This window comes from Phacochoerus africanus, chromosome 15 (genome assembly GCF_016906955.1).
Source record: "Phacochoerus africanus isolate WHEZ1 chromosome 15, ROS_Pafr_v1, whole genome shotgun sequence".
NCBI classification, from domain to species: domain Eukaryota; kingdom Metazoa; phylum Chordata; class Mammalia; order Artiodactyla; family Suidae; genus Phacochoerus; species Phacochoerus africanus.
The window spans coordinates 50,215,957-50,234,998 of record NC_062558.1 but is presented as its reverse complement, the minus strand read 5'-3'; the positions used below and the strand labels follow the sequence as shown (position 1 = coordinate 50,234,998).

General features: G+C 56.6%; 1 protein-coding gene across 4 annotated transcripts; it reads right to left on the bottom strand.

Annotated features, from left to right (window-relative positions):
- Positions 1 to 519: 519 nt before the first annotated feature.
- Positions 520 to 17,538, bottom strand: TOP3B (DNA topoisomerase III beta). 4 transcript variants are annotated; one of them, XM_047760231.1, is made up of 19 exons: positions 17,471 to 17,538; positions 15,263 to 15,376; positions 13,815 to 14,000; positions 12,778 to 12,909; positions 11,755 to 11,861; positions 11,004 to 11,078; positions 9,751 to 9,947; positions 9,172 to 9,328; positions 8,428 to 8,541; positions 7,017 to 7,107; positions 5,767 to 5,921; positions 5,567 to 5,672; positions 4,776 to 4,922; positions 4,519 to 4,692; positions 3,139 to 3,267; positions 2,698 to 2,847; positions 2,329 to 2,429; positions 1,557 to 1,758; positions 520 to 1,064 (listed from the first exon to the last, which is right to left on the bottom strand). In XM_047760231.1, exons 3-19 carry the CDS (start codon positions 13,882 to 13,884, stop codon positions 592 to 594), a joined length of 2,580 nt encoding a protein of 859 aa, XP_047616187.1. In that variant the 5' UTR covers positions 13,885 to 14,000; positions 15,263 to 15,376; positions 17,471 to 17,538; the 3' UTR covers positions 520 to 591. The 4 variants fall into 4 exon arrangements, with proteins under 4 accessions (XP_047616187.1, XP_047616188.1, XP_047616190.1 ...); XM_047760233.1 differs by having other exon boundaries at positions 628 to 856; XM_047760232.1 differs by lacking the exon at positions 15,263 to 15,376 and having other exon boundaries at positions 17,471 to 17,535.
- Between the last annotated feature and the right edge of the window lie 1,504 nt (positions 17,539 to 19,042).

Below are 19,042 nucleotides of genomic sequence, written 5' to 3'. Positions count from 1 at the left end.
TTGGGAAGGGGGCAGGTAGCTGGTGGCCCACAGGGTGGTGGTGCGGCTGGTGAGGTACCTTCTACAGCTGGCGCCAGAGAGCCTTCATGGGCACCATGGCTCCCTTATGTAAGCCACTGGCCAACCTCTCTCAGAGGATGGGAGTTTGAGAATAGGAATGGGAATGGGCCCTAGGGTGCCACCCAGGGATGCCAAGAGGAAAGCGGGGGTCTGACCCCAAGCAGTGGGGGGAATGAGGGCTAACATCCAGGGAGGACTTCTGGCTGCCTCCTCCTGCCTCGGACACATGCAGGGGTGACAGGTGCCAGGGCCACTCCCACATGTACATGAACACGATGGAGGCCTCAGGCTGGGTGTGCTCCCAGGTTTCCCTGAAGGGTGGGCTCCCTGCGAGAAGTGGACAGAGTGGGCACTTAGGGGGCATGTACAGAACGAGGGAGAGGAGAGGGGATGGGGCAGGAGGGCCAGCAGGAGACAGGTATAACTGTCAGACACCAAGAAAGGCCCCGAGTTGCTTGCTCTGGAGAAGACAGAACATGTTTAATGATTTTCATGGCCCAGAGGACACCATGCAAAGCCCAGGTGGGGCCATCACACAAAGTAGGCAGCCAGGGCTGACATCTTGTCCTTGGGCCGCCTGGCACCAGGCTTCCCCGCCGGCCTCCGGCCCCGGCCCCGGCCCTGCCTCCTCCCGGGCCCACGGTGCATAGGGTGGCAGGAGGCTGCGTGCTTCAGCTCCACCAGCTCCTGGAAGATGGGGTCACAGAAGACGCAGCCTATGTGCTGTGTGGCATCTCCTGGTAGCGGGGACTTGGCCTTATTGAAGTCGACATCAAGCAGGGCAGCTTCGCAGGTGCTGCAGGTGTCGGAGGACACACGTACACGGTGGGCGTTCTCAAAGCAGTGCGCCACAACGTTGCATCTGTTGCAGGCCACCCGCCACTTGGGGCCCGAGGTGGGGTCAAGCACCAGCACGCCACTCTCACACTCCACACATTGGCCGATGCCCAGCATGTTCAGCGAGTGCTGGCAGGTGGGGTGCGTGCACTCATTGCAGCCGGTGCCTGGTGGTGGGGGAGGGGAGCGAGATGCACACCTGCCTGCCACCCTCAGCACCTCCACCCTGACCCTTGGCCCTGTGCACACCAGCCCTGGCTTTGTTCTCTAAATCCTCTCTGACTTCTGAGGTCCCCCTGCTCTGGGGCTAAAACCAAGTCCGAAAGGCACTCTAGATGGCCTCTCACTGGATCTGCCTGCCCCCTTCACTTTGCTCCCTTTGGCCCATGGGGCGCTCAATTGTCCTGGAAGTGTGGTGGTAACTGAGGGGCCCCACCTGCTACACCTTCTCACTTGCCCCAGCCCAGGAGGGGCACAGCATGCCCACTGCCCGATCCCCGGTGTGCTGACCACAGTCAACCATCCAATCATGATAGGGCAGAGGGCAGCAGTCAGGCACACATTCTGGCACATCCAGGCCCAGGAGTCCAATGGGGTGCAAACAGGGCTGGTACCAAGGGGAGACCACAGATGCCCCGGCTTGGGAGGGCACAGCTTACCTTTCTTCATGTCTCGGAAGGGTGGGTGGTTGGAGCAGTAGGGACACAGCGGGTAGCTCTTGCCCCGTGAGCCCGATGACCACAGGACTAGCTCGAAGTCATCAAGCGGGCACCGGAGCTCCTTGTAGAGCTTAATGGTGCCGTTCTGGGGCAGCGTGTAGGTCTCATCACAGTGGGAACAGTGCAGGCGGCTCGGCTTGGCCTGTGGCAGGGGGTAGGGAGGGCACAGGGTTGCTAAGGCCCCCCCCCCAACCCTCCTGCCTGCCCTCATTCTCCCATAATACAAGACACAGAACAAGTAACATGTGACACGTAACGTGTAAGTGCACATAAGCCCGCCATACATGTCTACCACGCTCGATGCACAGTAGGTAACGTGTAGTATGTGATGCTGCCAGGACCTCTCAGGGGAGAATCCCTAGTCACTGAGTCTCAGGACACTTGCTCCACATACACACATACATAGCTCCCCCCTCAACACAGAGGCACACACACAGTTACACACATACATACACAGCCAGTGTCAACCCCTGCCTATGTGTTAGTACCCAGGAAAGCAGGGAACATGCTGTCCAGAGAAAATGGAGGACATGAGTTTCAGGGGCCTAAGAGCCCACACGCTGCTAGGGCCTGGAGGCAACAGTGGGAGATGGCTGCCCAGGCCTCTGAGTCATTCTGTGTGGTCACAGCTGGAGCAAAGCCTACAGGGGTGACCAGATGGCCTCATCTGTGCACAGGTGCCCCCACCTGTCAGAGCCCTTCACCCTCCTACCTGGATGTACTTCATGAACCGGTGGCATTTCCCACAGCGGGAGAGGGGCTTGCCTGTGGCTGCCAGGGGTGAGAATGACACCTCCATCAGCTCATCCATGCCTGAATGAGAGAGTATAGGGTTCACATACACCTCAGGCCGCCTATCTCCCTGACAGGCCGTATACATGGTGGGCTGGAGAGCAGCCACTGTAGCCAAGGATTCAAGTGTGCACCCATCCCCAGCCTCGTGTCAAATGTGCCCCATGTGCTGCATGTTCCTGTGATGCCCCTACTATAACCTCCATGGAGCCTGGATGCAGTCTCACTGCCAGAGGTGGCGGCTCTGAGTGCGGCTGTCTGGTGAAGGCAGGGAAGAGGTGGGCCTTACCAGCAATGGAGTCCACGAAGTAGTGGAACTTCCTCTTGAAGATGTCCAGGGTGTGGCCCAGGACCTGGCGGTAGTCGGCCTTGCCCTGGGCGATCAGGTTCAGCTGCTTCTCCACTGCGCTGCGGATGGTGGGGAGCACCAGCTCTGCGTCTGCAAGTAGGGACATGCTGTAAGCTCCACGCCTATGGGCCAGGGCAGCCCCCACCAGGACAGTGTTGCAGTGGGAGGCTCCTTGTGTGAGGGTCCACTCTCCTCCCTTTCCCTAGGGCCTCTAGGACAGATGGAAGCACTGCAGCAAGGATGCAGGCCTGGGTGGGAGGTGGTCTGCAGAGAAGAGTCCCTTAGCCCTGCACTCGGACCCTCGCACATGTCACTCAGCCCTGCTGGACGCTCACTGCACTCACTGCCCGTCAGAGGTGGTGCCCAGGCAGCTGGACTCACCAATCTTATAGTAGCCATGCACCAGGACGATGCCGAGGTTGGTGGGCTTGAGCCGGCGCCCACTCTCCACGACCACGTAGTTGCGCTGGCAGATGTTGTTGATGTGCACGGGGATGCTGGCGTCTGTCCCTGTGACCAGAGCAAGACCCCGTCGGACTGGGCTCCACCTTTAGGCCTGCTTGCCACGCAGGCCCTGGTTCTCAGCCAGCCTCGGATGCCAGGCTGTAGGCCTTTCCTGGACTATCTCTTGTGGACCCGACAACAATGCTCCTAGAGGCTTAGAGAGATTAAGGAACTCTGCCAAGTTCCCGAGCTTGTCTGCCCAGCCCTCACATCTGCTGAATGTGACCTTGGCCTCTCTTTGCCTCCTGTGGCATTTGTACCTTTCCAGAACCCCAGCCCCCAGTGTGGGGCACACCTCCTCTGGGCACCAAGGTCACCTAGCACAGCCAGGTGTTGCCTTCTCTGGTCCTGTGCCTGGAGCCTCCTGAACGGTGGGTGCTCAGAGGCCCAGGAGCCCAAGGTCCATGGCTGGCGGCACCACATGGACTTGGGGTCTGAGCCCTGTGCAGCTCCGAGGCCCACTGCACACTCCCTGCTGTACCCACTGCATTTGGACCATAGTCCTGGCCCCTGGTCAGCAGTGCCACCTTTGACCACTGTCCTGGCCAGTAGGTCACAGGATCTCTCTTCACTGTTGCAAACTTGCTTTGGTCATGGGGTCTGTGACACTATCTAGCATGTGGCTACAAGAAGCCACGGATGGCCAGTCAAAAAGGACAGAGGATACCGGGGAGTGGCACCCATACCCATGTAGGCTGAGGACACCAGCACCCAGGCCCCTGGAAGAAGCAGGCCTAGCTCTCCCGACTTGGCCATCGCTGTCACCAGGATGCCAGGCTCCAGTGAGAGGCTCCTTGGCGGGCACCTGAGGACGGTGGGTGACGCAGCAGAGCCCAGTGCCTGACCTGGCTGTCCCACTGTCCTCCAGAGCCTGTCAACCATGAGGGGCCTGGTCACTGGAGCAGCGCATCAGGGTATGGGCAGGACCTCTTGAAGCATGCATTGGCGACCCCACCTCGGAGACCATGAGCTCCCCCAGGATGCCCACTCTCATGTGGAGCTTCAAGGTGCCGGGTTGGCCAGGGAGTGGTGCTGTGGAAATGTGGCTTTACTATCATCCGTGTGGACTTGATCCCACAGAGAAATCACAGGCACCTTGGGCCAAGGCAGCCCTGGGTCGTAGCAGAGCCCAAGGGGGCATCTCTGCAGCAGGGCCAGGTCTCAGGTGGAGGCTGAGAAGAGGAGGCCGCCCTGCCCCACTCAGGTGGCTACAGATGGGGCCCCCATCCTGGGATGGGAGCCTGGGCCCAGACCAACCGATGCCGTGCTTCTCCATGAGTGTGATGAGCTCGGCCTCCGTCAGGTAGTCGGGCGGGCTGGTTTGCTTCTCCAGCATCTTGACCTCGCCCACGGCAAAAGTGTCGCCCTTCTGGCAGGTGGGTAGGCTCTCCTCCAGGGGCACGCTCTGCCAGGGCATAATCTCTGTGAAGCCTGAGGAGATGGGGTGCTGTCAGTCAGGGCCCGTGTCTGTGTGTCCACAGCGTGAGGAGAGGCACCTGTCCCACTGCACTTACCTGGCGAGATGATAGTCTTGCCCGTGCAGGTGAAGCGCTCAGGCCCAATCCGGAAGGAGATGGTGCTCTGCAGGTACCTGCAGTCGTGGCTGACCGTGGCGATGAAGTGCCTGGTGATATACTCGTACAGCCGCCAGGCCTCGCCCCCTGCAACAGCTGCCTACTTGGTACTCGGGCTCAGGCTCCAGCAGCCCTGAACTCAGGGCCCAGCAGCAGGGCTGGGATGCCAGAGCCAGGCTGCTCAGAGCCCGAGAAGGGGGAAGGGGCACACAGGAAGGAATGCGAGTGTCTCCCCGGTCTTGGTGGCACCTGCAGGCCCCCCACCCACTCCCAGCCCTTCCAGGTAGGGCTGCTTTTCAGGGCCTGGCCTGGCCTGTAAGTGACCTGCTGCCATTGCATCAGATGGGGCTACATACAGGGCCTCCCATCTCCCTGCTCGCTCCTGTGTGTGGGCGGCAAGTAGGGGTGCCTTGCAGTTGAACCTGTCACTCTGCCCTGGTGTCACCCTACTCCATCTGTGGCCTCCTGTCTGGCCTTCTGCTCCAGGGTCTCCTGTAGCAGTGCCCACACCTGGGTCACATACTTGGTGTGACAGAACACAGCTTTCGGGTGGCCTCTTGGCCATGGCCGGGCAGGTGGGGGCCACACTGCTGATGGGGCCTGACCCATCCAAAGCTGCCACCACTGGGGCTCCTCACCCTACCCCCTTGGGAGCTCGGACACTGTGCAGGTGTGCGTGGGTGGATGTGTACACGTGTACGAAGGTGCGATCGTCGGCAGCGCCCATATACCTAGCTCAGCCTCAGTGGCGGACCTCATGGGGGTGATGGGAGGATGGTCGCCGGCGTCGTGGCCTTTCCGCGGGCGGTTGATACCCTCAGCTAACAACTGCTTCACCTGAGGGCAGAATGTGTAGCAGAGTGAGTCTGGGCTCGCACACAGAGGGAGCAGCCGCCTGTCCTGGACTTGGCCCAAGGGGCCGGGGCCTCACCGTGTCGGCCCAGTAGGGGTGGTTGGCCTGCTGCCGCAGCGGCCCCTTCAGGTCGAAGCTCTCGGGGTAGTGGGTGGTCTCGGTGCGCGGGTAGCTGATGTAACCCTGTGTGTAGAGCCGCTCGGCGGTCTGCATGGCGTGCTGCGGCCCCATGCCTGCCGGTGGTGGAGGCGCGCTCAGGGTCCTGGGAGGGCAGGGGGCGCCAGGTTCCCCAAGCAGGGCGGGGACGCCCCTGTCACCCTCAAGATGTTGACAGCCGTACAGCACCCTCTCACACTCTGCCTGGGCCACACCCTCAGCCCAGGTCCCACTGGGACAGCAGAGCCCACACATGCCTCTGTTGAGGCCTGATATTTCTGTGATCACAGCCCCCAGAGCCACTGACAGAGGGCTCGTCTCCTGCCCCAACCCACAGAGGCTAGCCTCCACTAGCGCCACTCAAGGTCACTGTTGTCTCCTGAGGATCCCTGGAGGTGCTGCTCTGAGGACAGTGCCTATGGCCTCCTAAGGCCAGTGAAGGGCATGAATGCCTGAAGGCTGACAGTTGGGAGACCAAGCGCCCAGCACAACTCCCTCCATGCTGTGCACACAGGGCTCAGAGAGGCCACATCACACCTGTCACACCTGTCCTGGGGGGGAGATGGGCCTCCCATACCTGGCCCTCCCTGCTCCAGGGAGCAGCCAGCACTACAAACTGCTATTGTTAAGATGGCCTGTTTCACACCTTGTAATCCTCATAACAACCCAGAGAGATGGGGCCTACGGTCGCTCTACTTTCTCACGAGGAAACCAAGGCTCCAGGACAAAGAAAGAAGTGGCCCAGCTGGGACTTGGCCAGTCTTTAATTTGGAGCTGAAACCCCACAGTTTAACGCCTCTGAGGGGACAGCACCGAGCCAGGGACACGCAAGGGCCTGGCAGCTGCTCAACGCTTAGTGACATGAAATGGTCTGCATTTCCCCCGCAAGTTCAAAGACACCGTTGAGTGTTAACCAACACTACAAATGGAATCCTCCCTCCTGTTTGTTACTTGTTTCTGCTCTGGAATTTAAGAGAAAAGAAATCTGCATGAGGCTCAGATTCCCTCTAAGCCTCAGCCCACACTGCACGGAGGGTGTGCTGGCACTGGTGGAGGGCATGCTGGCACAGGTCAAGGGGGTGCCTTCCCGCACCGGTGAGCAGAGCTGAATAAGGTCATGACGTGCCTCCCCAAGACATCTCCTGGGGCTTTGGAGCAAGGTGCACACTCACCCAGAGCAGAGCTGGCCACACGCAGCATCTCCACAGTGTTCAGGGCCAGTGGCCTCTGCTTGGCCTTCTCTTTCTTGCTTGTGGCCTCCACCTGGAGAAAGAACAGATCCAGGGGAGGAGGTGGCCAGCACAGGATCAGGACGTGCGGCCAAGGGTCTGATCTCTTCCGTGTGGCCTCCCTCCTTTCCCAATTCACTGTCACAGTGGTTTCAAGACTTGAGGGATTATCTGGTCAGGCCCAGAAAGGGAAAAAAGAAAAGTCTTTTCTAGAGAATCTTCTAGGGAGAGAGAAAACCTGGAGGAATGGGGAGTCAGAAGGGGTAGATGGTGCCAACATCTGCCAGGCAGCAGCGGGGTGGTGGTGGGTGGGCAGGGGGCCACAGAGTGAGGGCCTGTCACAAGGCAGCCTGCCGCTTGCCCCTCATTGCACCACTAATGTTGCTACACCTTGTGATCTGTCAGGAACTGGAAACTGGTTTACATGAAATCTCCTAACTTTTAAAGGTGGGTAACCATTTTGGAACTTTTCTCCACACCATGTACTTAAAGGAAAATAGTGGTGGGCTACCCTGGTCAGCCCCTGGGCTGAACAGCTGTCAGAGGGACTTCTATCCTCTCTGCTGCCACGCTGCATCCATACCAACCCCACATGGACCTGGCAAGACTGTGCCCTCTGAATCCCAAACTCAGGGCTAACGCTCCAGCCCTGTGTGTGGACATGATGGCTATTGAGGGTAGAAGCATAGGGCAGCTTTAGGAGAAGACCTGGAGCTGGAGTAATTGCATGGTGGGAAAGAGGGCATTCAGGAAGGCTCTGGAAGGATGAGAAGGCGAATAGAGAAGGCTGGGCTGGGCCTCAGTGACTAGGGCAGCCATCACGCTGCAGGGCATAAGCTGAGGTGGCCACAGACCTGCCCTTATCCACGTGGCCAGCCCCTTGCTGGATGCCACCACCCTCTTCCTAACAGCCACGCAGTGCATGCTTCCAACTTGTGAAGCCCTGGGTAAGAAAAGCAGCACATCAAGGCCATGAAAGCTGATAATGCAGAGCCACCAGCACTAGCCGCTGACCTGGGTGGGTTCCTGAAGGGACTGCTAGTTCTTAGCTTGATGTATCACTGGCAAGGGACACTTGGGTGGAATCTGCCCAAAGCACGTAGCACCATGGGCACAAAGAAAGGGGAGCGTGGAGGGCCTGGTGGGGTGGGGGCGCCTGGTCAGAGTGGGCATGGACACTGCAGCTTCAGCCTGGACCAAAGTATCCCAGTGGGAGCATATATACGAGTAACCACTCTTCTCTCTAAAAGGAATCTGGGCTCCAGAAAGGCAGAGAAAGATATCAGCCTAAGTGGGCAGAGGCTTTCAAGCTGCCCTCCCTCAGGCAGTGGGACAGACTGGGCGGCAGGCCCACCTGGGCCTCCTTTTCCAGCTTGGTCATGTTCAGAAACATCTGTGCGATCTCCCGGTCGAACACACGCACTCGGTCCCAGTCCAGAAGGAGAGACCTGTCTTGGTCAGTGTTCACCTGCAGGATGGGAGAATAGAGGTTCCAGGTGAGTCGGGGCGGCACCTAGCCCTGTTCAGGTACAGGCACAGGTTGAGGCCTCCCAGCTGAGACCAGGCAGACTGGCTCATGAGGGGAGCCCAAAGCTGAGGCTGAGGTGTCCTTAGGGAGCATTGGAGCCCCCACATCTCCTGCCATCCCTGCTCTACCCCTAACTTCCCCACCACCCCCCACCACACTAGGTGTGGCCCCACCCAGGAGCCCCCCAGCCCCATGCTGACTGAAGCAGATCTGTAATATGTTCTAAATCTTATAAGAAGCCTCCATTCTATTTGGAGAAGGAGTTCTAATACTTTTTAGAAGTTTGAAAGTCAGTGCCCCATTCTAAGTCCAGTCAGTCCTTGGATCTGACCTCCCAGCTGTGGCCCCGGTGGGTGGCCTCATCCCACACTGCCCAAGCATCCAGGTCCAGCCTTGTCTTGCCACCTTCATGAAGGCTGGGGCCTGTCCCTGGCACCCATGACATGGCCTGCTCAGACAGCTGCCCACACCTGTGCCCTTAGCCTGAGGACTATGGCAACGATGACGGAGATGCTCAGAGTCCACACCCAAGCTTGGAGAGCCCCAGTGTAAAGCCATGGGGAAGCCAACCTTGGCCTGCAGGACCCAGTAGGTCTCTGGTTTGAAGGACTGGATCTTATCGTGTCTCTCCACACAGAAGCCCAAGGTGGGGGTCTGGCACGGCCCGAAGGAGATGAGCGAGCTGTCCAGGTCGCCATATTTCCCCTGGAAGTATTTGGTCTGGAACCTATGGGGGTGGGGGGTGGACATGTGTCCCCTCAAGCACCATGGGAGGCAGGCAGGGGGCTGGCTGGCAGTGCGAAAGAAGGCCCAAAGCAGCTGCTCATTGCTCAGGAGGTGGGGTAAAAGGACCCACCCAGCATAGGGGTAGAGAAGGTGTGGGTGGGTGGAGTGAGCTACATGTGCGCTGACAGGGAGGCAGGAAAGAGTAGAGGCTCTGACCTTCCAGAAGCAGGAAGCCCTCTGATCTCACTCCAGGCCCCTCACCCCCTCAAGACCCACCCACTATACTTGTCAGGGAGAGGGGGGCATCTGTCGTCTGCCTCAGCTAGAGAGTATTTTCTCAGGGAACTGAAAATGCACCACCTCCCAAGGCCAATAAGGCCGAGGGTGCAGCCCGGGATTGGCCAGGGTAGTGGCCAGGCGCACCTGGTGAAGGCACAGCCAATGCGCAGGTCCAGCTCCTGCCGTGCATCCACTGAGAGCGCCTCGTTGTGATCGGGCTCGCCCAAGTGGGCCATGGCGTTGCAGATGTCCGTGTCCGTGATGGAGCTGAACCGGGCTCGAAACACTGTCTTCTCGCTGCCATGGGCCTGATTCATGACAGGGAGCACTGCATCCAGGACCTGAGGGAGGTGGCCTGCTGTAATGCCCAACTTCTCACCAGCGTGCCTGGCAGCTCCCACCCTTGCAGAGCCTCCTGTGCGGCCCCTCCCAGCAGCCCAGTCTCCAAGAAACTCCTGTACTCAGCTTCCTCTCCCCTCCACCAAACACCCCTCCACCCCAAACACCCCCTGCCAGAGGCCGTGTCCACCCCAAACCAGGAGGTGCTCTGGCCACGGACATGGGGGACTCAGCCTCCACCGCTACCCACTCCACCACTTCCCCTCCTTCTGGAGGGAGGGCTGCGTGGACTTGAGACCTTTCAGAGATTAGAGGAAGGACTGAGAAGAAAAAAGAAGAGGAGGCAGTGGATAGGAGAGGGGGCCAGGTTGGCTTAGGGCAAGGGCACCACGGGGTCCTGGGGTCCTGGGGCCCAGACTCACTAAGAATTAGTGAAGGCCGTGCAGTGGGAGGGGAGTCGGTGCTGGAGCCTGGCCATGCAGCTTCTTCACGGGGAAGAAGTGGCTTCGTTTCTGAGGGGAGAAAGCCCATGAGCCGCCACCACTCTGCACTCCAGACACCAAGGTCCCTGGGGAGTGGCAGCCCTGCAGGGGAGGGCGGGCGGTGGGGGACAGTATCTGGGAACAGCTAGAGCAAGTTTCCTGAGAGTGCCAGGCCCTCGGTGAGAGCTATGGTGTCACAGTGTGAGGGGCCCCTGCCCGAGCGAGGGCTCACTGGGGGTGGCAGAGGCGGGAGGGCAGGGAGGTGCAGACAATGGAGCAGGCAGGAGGTGAGAAGAGGGTGGCGTGTGAAAGGGGGTCACAGCGCTAGCTGAAGTCCCCTGCATGGCCAGAACCACCCTCTCCTCCAGGCAGCCCTCCATCTAGGAAATCCTGCCCCACTGCTTGCTCCTGTGCCCAGCAGGAGAAGGGACACTTCCTCCCCTGGGCAGAGCCCCTGCATCTTAAAGCATTTACAGAATCTCCCTTTAAGTTGGTGCTGGCTCCCTGGGGTGGCAGTGGCCCAGAAATGGCGTGACAGTGGCAGGAAAGCCGATGTGTGAACCCCAGGGCCCTCACCTCAAAGCAGATGTTCTCGCCCTCCTTGTCGCAGTCCAGCCACAGCACGATATAGTCGCAGCCCTTGCCCTCCACCTGCACACAGCACACACGGGGACTTGTACCTGCCCGCCCCCACTCCACCCCCGGTCCCTCCACCCTATCAGGAGGCTGGAGTCCAGGGCAGGGCCTGGGCTGGGCTGAGGAGCCGGCTTATCAGGCTAGCTTAGTCTCTCAGGAAAAAATCACTTCAGAATTGTTTTTTCGATTAAAAAAAAGGTTACAAATGACATGTGAGCTTAACCTCCAAAACTGCATAGAAAAAAGGCTGAAATGGATAATTAACTATTAACAGTGGTTGTCTTGGATGGTATGATTATAAATAATTTTTTCTTCTTCCTACTTATGTGTATTTTCTTTTTTCTTTTCTTTTTAAGGCCACACCCACAGCACAAGGAAATTCCCAGGCTAGGGGTCCAATCAGAACTGTAGCTGCTGGCCTAACAGGAACATGGGATCTGAGCCACATCTGTGACCTACACCACAGCTCACACCAATGCGGGGTCCTTAACCCGCATTCTCACAGACTATGTAGGATTCTTAACCGCTGAGCCAAAATGGGAACTCCCCTACTTGTATTTCCTAATTTTCCATCACATGTGCATTTGTTTTAAAATCAGGAAACCACCACCAAACTATTTTAAAAGCAGAATCCTGCTCTGGGGGTTGGGTGACCAGGGTGCCCAGGCCAGCTGTGTCAGGGAGGACGCACCTGTAGGAACTTCACCATGTTCAGCTTGGGGTTGGCCTCCTTCTTCTCTGTCGGGGCCTGGCTGAACAGCTCGGCAGGGTCCACCTTGTCCCACTTGTTGTACTTCCCTACAAATGCAGGCACGAGGACATTAGAATCACACTTGACACCTCAAGTGTGTCAAGGGGGGGGGGGGGGGCTCAGGGAACATCTTCCCAGAGCGGGGCCTGCCTTCCTGAGCTGTGAGCTGACACCCCTCGCAGGGCAGCCCAGCAGCGATGCCGCTCCAGTCATTCCTGGCCGTTCCCTGCGGCTGGGGCACCACACCAGGCCCCAGAGATGCACTCTACTCATGCATGCCTGGCTCCTCCTGCAACCAATTTCTGTAACCTCTCCCCACCCAGCACTTGGCTGGCACCTAGCAGGTGCTCAGCAGATCCAGGGGAGCATCTGTCTCCCTGGGGCCCTGTCTGGTGTACCCCCTCCTTCCTAGCTTGGAGGATCACTTGCCCAGCCCTCAGGCTTCCTCTTAGGTCTCACTGGTCAGACATGACTGGGTGGGAGTCACTGAGCAAAGAGCTGTCGAGGCTGTGCTGTAAGTGGCCTGCACTCAGCACTGCAATTCCCTCCATGCTGGGGCAGCAGACAGTCCTGGGAAGTGATGACGCTGTCCTCAGGCCCGTCACACACAAGAAGCAGCCCCAGCAGGGTAAAGGTCTAAGTCCAGGTCAGACCCTTGTCAACTGGGGCCCTACATTTCACCCCAGTGAGTCAATGAAGCTGGCCTCCCAGTAACAGCCACTGAGTGCCCACAGGACGAGGGTCAAATGGTGGGGCAGCAACCCTCTTCTGCAAAACTGCCCAGGCCAGGTCACCAGTGAGGTGGGCACCCTGCCCCCAGTCTGCACAGGAGGGTACAGGGCACACAGCAATGGAGGGGTACCTCTGGGATGGGGACCCCAGTCAGCACTCCTCAATCCGTTGGCCTCAGGACAAACCTTCTGGGCTCAGTGCCATGGAGGGTGAGCAGGAGTGGGGGCTCACCCAGAAAGTCCAGGGTCATCACGTGACCGCAGACAGATGTCATCTTGAAGTGGACAGGCTGGCCAGCAAAGGTCCCTGTGTATTCATGCACCGAGCACGTCCCATTCAGCCCTTTGTGCGAGGACATGTTTCCTGTGAGAGAAGCAGGGTGATGGCCAGGCCAGCAAGCTGCAGCTGGTGTCCCCCTGGCAGTCACGAATAAGGATCCTCAGGGAAAATGGCACTGCTCACCACCTAGCACTGTGTTCGCTCATAGTACTGGTGGGTGGGGGCCAGAAGCACCCCTTGGACGCTCATGCACAGGCACTGGGCTTGTCTGCTGCATTCCTGTGCTCACTCTGAACTGTATTTCTGCCTCTTTCAAACCCAACTCAGAGTTCCCCAGAGCCCTCCTAACTGTTGAACCCTGGGAATTCACTCCCCGACAGTCCCTCAGCTTAATTTTCTTGGCCTCCGGGGACCAGGCATTTCTGGGGTCTCCCCTTCCCTTCAGACCAGGACTTCTCATGCTGCTGCCCTGGGGTCTTCTTCCCCCTCAGCCGGGCTGAGGGGAGGTGATGGCAGATGTATGGCATCTCTGTATCCCCAGCACCCACCAAACACCAAGGGGCCAGGGTGGGGCCAGAGGGTGTCCTGGGGTTGTGGGGGCTGGGGCCACAGCTCAGCCTTGTGATATGTGACTGACAAGAGGGGCATGGGCTGCAGCTGTAGGGGGAGGTGGGTCCAGAGGCTGGTTCCCAAGGCCCATGACACAGGCAGGGTCCTGGCTGTGTCTTTGTCCTTCCAGTGGACATGCTGCATAAGTTAGCAGGGCTGGTTTCTGTTGCTCGTGACAGACAACCCTGACTGCCACGTGCCACCAGCCATGCCTGCACCTGTGGGACGCTGATCAAAACAGTAATCGCAGCCCAGGGACTAAGTGAATAAGAGACCAAGGGCTTCCTTCACGCCTGACGTCCCAAACAGAACCTACTCCAGCGATCAGGGGTCACCTTTTGGGAAAAGAAAGGGATGACATGCAGAGCAGTCCCTCGTACCTCGGGAGAGGATCCTGGCAATGGATTGGGCCAGGGACGGCTTCTCTGCGACCATGAGCACGGTCTTCATCCCGTCCCAGTGCCACCAGGTCCTGGCCTCACTCCTTCACTGCTCTCAGGGGAACAGCAGCCAAGCAGCTCAGATTTTGCCCTAGAGCAGCCCCTTACTGCTGCCAATGCTGACTCCTAAAGAGAAAATATGCAGAAAACAGCACTTGAAACTGGAACTTCCACCACTAATAGGCAAACTCATTCTGAACAACAAAACAAACATGAGGCAAGGGAGTTCCCGTCATGGCGCATTGGAAACGAATCCAACTAGGAACCATGAGGTTGTGGATTCGATCCCTGTCCTGGCTCAGTGGGTTAAGGATCCGGCGTTGCTGTGAGGTGTAGTGTATGTAGGTTGCAGAAGCGGCTCAGATTCTGTGTTGCTGTGGCTCTGGTATAGGCCGGTGGCAACAGCTCCAATTAGACCCCTAGCCTGGAAACCTCCATATGCCACAAGTGCGGCCCTAAAAAGAAAGAAAAACAAAAAAACACATGAGGCAAGAAACAGAAAACTCGGGAGTTCCCTGGTGGTCTAGTGGTTAGGATTCAGTGCTTCCACTGCTGAAGCCTGGGTTCAATCCCTGCATGGTCTGGGAACTGACAGCCCACATCAAGCCACAGCCAAATAATACATAAATAAATATAGACACACACACACACACACACACACACACACACATGCATGCACAATCACCTCAGAGTAAAGAGCTGAGATGCCTCAAATGACAGCCAGACCATCTGCAGAGAGGCTCGCCTACCTGACAATAAGCCCACTTGGCGGCACTGCCCAGGGCCCTGATCTGTGTCCGCTCCCGTCGTCCCAGACAACTCCTCCTCCCTCCAGAGTCATGGTCGTTCCTGCTTCCACCTTGGTCTACTTCCTCTGACTCCCTGCCCTCTCCCTAAAAACCACTGCTGCTGCGTCCCCCCATGGATGGTGTGTGGTTTGTGGTCTATGCACCAGCACTCACTGAATGTCTGCTGAAGGAATGAACAACCAAAGCTGTTCTTATCCAGCCTCTGCTCTGCTCTGGGAAGTGTCAGAGGCCCAGGACCATCCAGAGACTCCCCTTCCCCAGCCCAGAGACACCAGAGGCCAGAAGGGGAAAGTGGTGGCAAATGGAGATTGCTCTGTGAGGGCTTCCAAGTTTCCCATCCCTTCCAGAGTAGGAGGAAGGATTTATCCTACGATGTCCCCTCAGTTTTTCTCGCAGTAATATCACAAGTGTAGCCAGTAATTGTGGTATAATTGTCCTGCCAGGGTCCTTGGGTGGGGGCCATGTTGTGCTGCTCCACGGTGGGAACTGCAGAGTCGAGAGTTCAAGTTTGTGGCCCTCACCTGTCTGGCCTCTGAGAGCACCCCGGGGGGAGATGCCTTGCATCCCTGCAGCACTTACCACTCTAAAAGTAAACTCCAGGAGAACAGGGGTGTTACTCCAATGGCAAGGAGTAGATGGTGAGCAAATACTACTGAATGGATGATCGCTGAAGATATAAAAGAGTGATTCTACCTGCAAAGTGAATAATGAAAATACTTTATCATGTATAAAATTTAAAAACTGGGGAGTTCCCGTTGTGGCTCAGCAGGTTAAGACCCTGACATAGTGTCCGTGAGGATGCAGGTTGGATCCCTGGCCTCACTCAGTGTGTTAAGGATCTGGCATTGCTGCAAGCTGTGGCGTAGGTCACCAATGAGGCTTAGATCAGGTACAACCATCTTAAAGAGGAGCAAACTAAGACTCAGAGGAAGCAATTTTCCAAAGTTTGGGGCAGAAATGCATGCTGCTCTACTTCTAGCCAGGTACTTTCCCCCCGCCCCCCCAACTGCACCAAGCTCTACCTCTTAAAAAGATTTCTGCACTCTCAACAAATGTTCTCTGATAATCTTGAGGCCTCCCTATTTTTCCATGAAGACATATCTCCAATTTCAAAATGGAAGCCAATGAGAACAGAAGCTGAAAAGAGTGGTTTGCAAAATTTCATTTATATACCATCTTAACATCTTTGCTTTACTAATATTATTATTAACTTAAGGTTCTGCCTTTAAGAAAAAGCTTGAATATATACAAAAGGGAAATTCTATAGCCTCTTAGGAGCTGAAAGGCTGTAGTCAATAACCAGAACTAGATTCTTTCCAGTAACCTACATGGCCTATCATGTTTAATTTCATTTTGTTTTTTCTTCTTTTTAGGGCCACACTCGAGGCATATGTAGGTTCCCAGGCAAGGGCTCGAATCAGAGCAAGAGCTGCTGGCCTGTGCCACAGCCACAGCAACAAGGGATCCAAGTTGTGTCTACAACCTACACTGCAGCTCAAAGCAATGCTGGATCCTTACTTCACTGAGCTGATGTCAGGGATTGAACCCGAGTCCTCATGGATACTAGTTGGGTTTGTTACCACTGAGCCACAACAGGAACCCCTCAAGTTCAATTTTGTTGCCTGCCAAAGCTCTGAGCCTGAAGTTTGTCCTCTATTGCATAAAAGGAGATTAGCGAGTGCTAAGAGGATATTAACAGCAAACACCCCAAATTAAGGCTATAATTAGAGGGGTGAAAATCAAAGGAAGTAGAGGTTAACTTGTTATAACCCTGGCCATTCACAAGACAATGGTATGTGTCTTTTGGAAGCACTGTAGATAAAGTCCTTTACCACCAGTGACTTACACACAGGTGGATCACACAAGTGGATCTAGCCTGGGAATGGAGGCCTAGCAGTGGTCTGTTTATCACTTAGAGCCCTAGGGTTTCCCGCCTTAGTCACTTTATCAAACACCTACGGAGTCAGGAGGAGAAACCACCCTTTAAGCTCCTCCTCTGCAGCCATGCTATAGCTGAAAACACAACTGTATTTTATCTTGCCAGCAATCCTACAAGGCCTACGTTGTAATTTTTGAAACTGGGTAGACTGGGAGGTTGAAAACAATTCAGACTAGTGTCAGGTGACCTTTGCCAGGGCTCTAGGGACCCCAGAACTCGCTGGCCACCGAGCCCAGGCTGGGCTGAATTTTCATGACCTGTTCTTTTTTTTGGTCTTTTTTGGGCCAACCCGTGGCACATGGAGGTTCCCAGGCTAGGGGTCTAATCGGAGCTGTAGCCACAGGCCTAGGCCACAGCCACAGCAACGCGGAATCCTTAACCCACTGAGTGAGGCCAGGGATTGAACCCTCATCCTCATGGTTCCTAGTCGGATTCGCTAACCACTGCACCACGACGGGAACTCCATGACCTGTTCTAAGGCTGAGGAACAAAAGAGGTAAAACGGGGCCTTTGTGAGAAAGTACTGCCTGGATTCCAGCGAATTTGTTCACAAAAGTGCTCTCCCTCCCTCCTTCCTTCTTCTGCACCAACCACTCCCCGTGGAGAAACACGCTCCGGCTCCCTCCAGACAGAGCTGGGGCGGGGGCAGCAGCGGAGCCTGGACCGCGAACCCCGAGTCTGTCGCCCGCGGCACGGCCCCACCGACGGCTCGGTCCACAGGGGCTTCAGGGGCAGCGCCAGCTCCCTCTGGGCACTCCCAGCCCCGCCCAGCGGGAGGAAGCGCCGAGAACCGGAGCCCGGCCTGGACGCGCTCCCGAGCCGCCCGCCACCCGCCGTCCGCCGCTCACCACGTCGCGGGTCCTGCTCCGCCTCTCCCTCCCCTCGGCCTTCGGCGACCTGCTTCCGGGTCCGGCCGCGGACGTCGTCCCCCGCGTGCCCTCCGGCGCCGCACGCCGGTGTCTGCGGGTTCCGAGGCGCAAGCGTTCCGGGGCACATCCTCCAGTCGGCTCTAGCCTAGCATTCCGGGTCCGCAGGGGTTCCCAAACCCCGCCCTGGTTTCGCCCTGCTGCGGTCCGCAAGGGGTTCCCAAACCCTTCACCCCATTCTTCCTGGCCGCGGGGAGGCAATAATGACAATTATCTACAAAGATGAAAACTGGATAAGCGTGAAAACATAAATGTTGTTCATAATTAAAAACTAAAAACTACATATGTGTGTATAGCAGGCTTCTTTCAATGCTATAAACATCTGTGGAATGAATGAATAATCTATGTAAAACATATCTGGAAAACGAATTGGAATATAATAATCTTTTTCGTGTTAGAACTATAAGATTATGGAAGGTTTAAAGTAATTTTTATGGCTTTATTTTTATATATTTTACATAATAGAGTGCACACACTTCCTTTGCTCCCCTAGACATCTCCCCCAACTTGCCTTTATTGAAACCAGTCCTGACAGATGCCCTGGAAAAAGGAAAGTTCTATGGCCAAATTAAGATTGGGAAATGCCCAAAATTCTGTCACCATGAGATCTCACTCTCAAAACAGAACTGCTGATTGCAAACCCTCTCTCCTTGGCAGGTTCTCCATCTCCAAAATGGCAATCCCATCCTCCTGGTGGCTCAAGCTGCAGGCATTCCGGATTCCTCTTTCTCACACTCCTTATCCATCACCGTCTTCAAAATATACTTGAGATCCAATCCAGCCTCCTTGCCTTGGCTGCCACCATCCTGAGCCATCTCCCTCCTGGCCCCCACATCACTGCCTTGTAGTCTGTCTCCATGCAGCCCCCACTGAAGGTGGCCAGTGCTAAGGTTGGGTCCTGGGTGTCATTAGCTGCCAGAGAGGCAAAACCAGAGCTCCTCTTTACTTAATCCAGCTCAGGGGTTCATTCTGCAGAGCAAGAGGAGGGACCTGAGGGCTGGACAAGAGGAGTGCCTCTGAGTGGTCGGCTCCAGAAACGCGGGGGTCTCCATCAAGCTGAGAAAGTGCAGTTGGCCTGTACACTCTGCAGCTGAGTCCTCCCCACTTGTCTCCTGGGGAGCTGCGGTCTGGCCACCCTGGGGCCCCTTACATGGACAAATGAGTCAGGTTGAGAAAAGTCCTTAGGCCCCCCTCACTTAGGTGCTGGGGTGGTGGGTGTGATGGCTGAGCTCCTGGGTCTCCTTTCTCTCTGGTTGGACACAGGTTGGGACTCGGTTTTCCTGATACTGTTAATAGTTAACATCACCCTGTGCTTACTTTGTGCTGGGCCCTTCTCTGTTTTTTCTTTTTTCTTTTTTTTTGTCTTTCTAGGGCTGCACTTGTGACATATGGAGTTTCCCAGGGTAGGGGTCAAATTGGAGTTATAGATGCCAGCCACAGCCACAGCCATAGCAACGCTGTGTCTGAAATCTACACCACAGCTCATAGCAATGC

Coding starts and splice junctions, on each gene's coding strand:
- TOP3B (XM_047760231.1), bottom strand. CDS start 13,884: ATGAAGACCGTGCTCATGGTCGCAGAGAAGCCGTCCCTGGCCCAATCC. Junction 5,922..7,016: donor TGTGGCCAGCTCTGCTCTGG/GTGAGTGTGCAC, acceptor CACCACCGGCAG/GCATGGGGCCGCAGCACGCC. Junction 5,673..5,766: donor ACCCCTACTGGGCCGACACG/GTGAGGCCCCGG, acceptor TTCTGCCCTCAG/GTGAAGCAGTTGTTAGCTGA.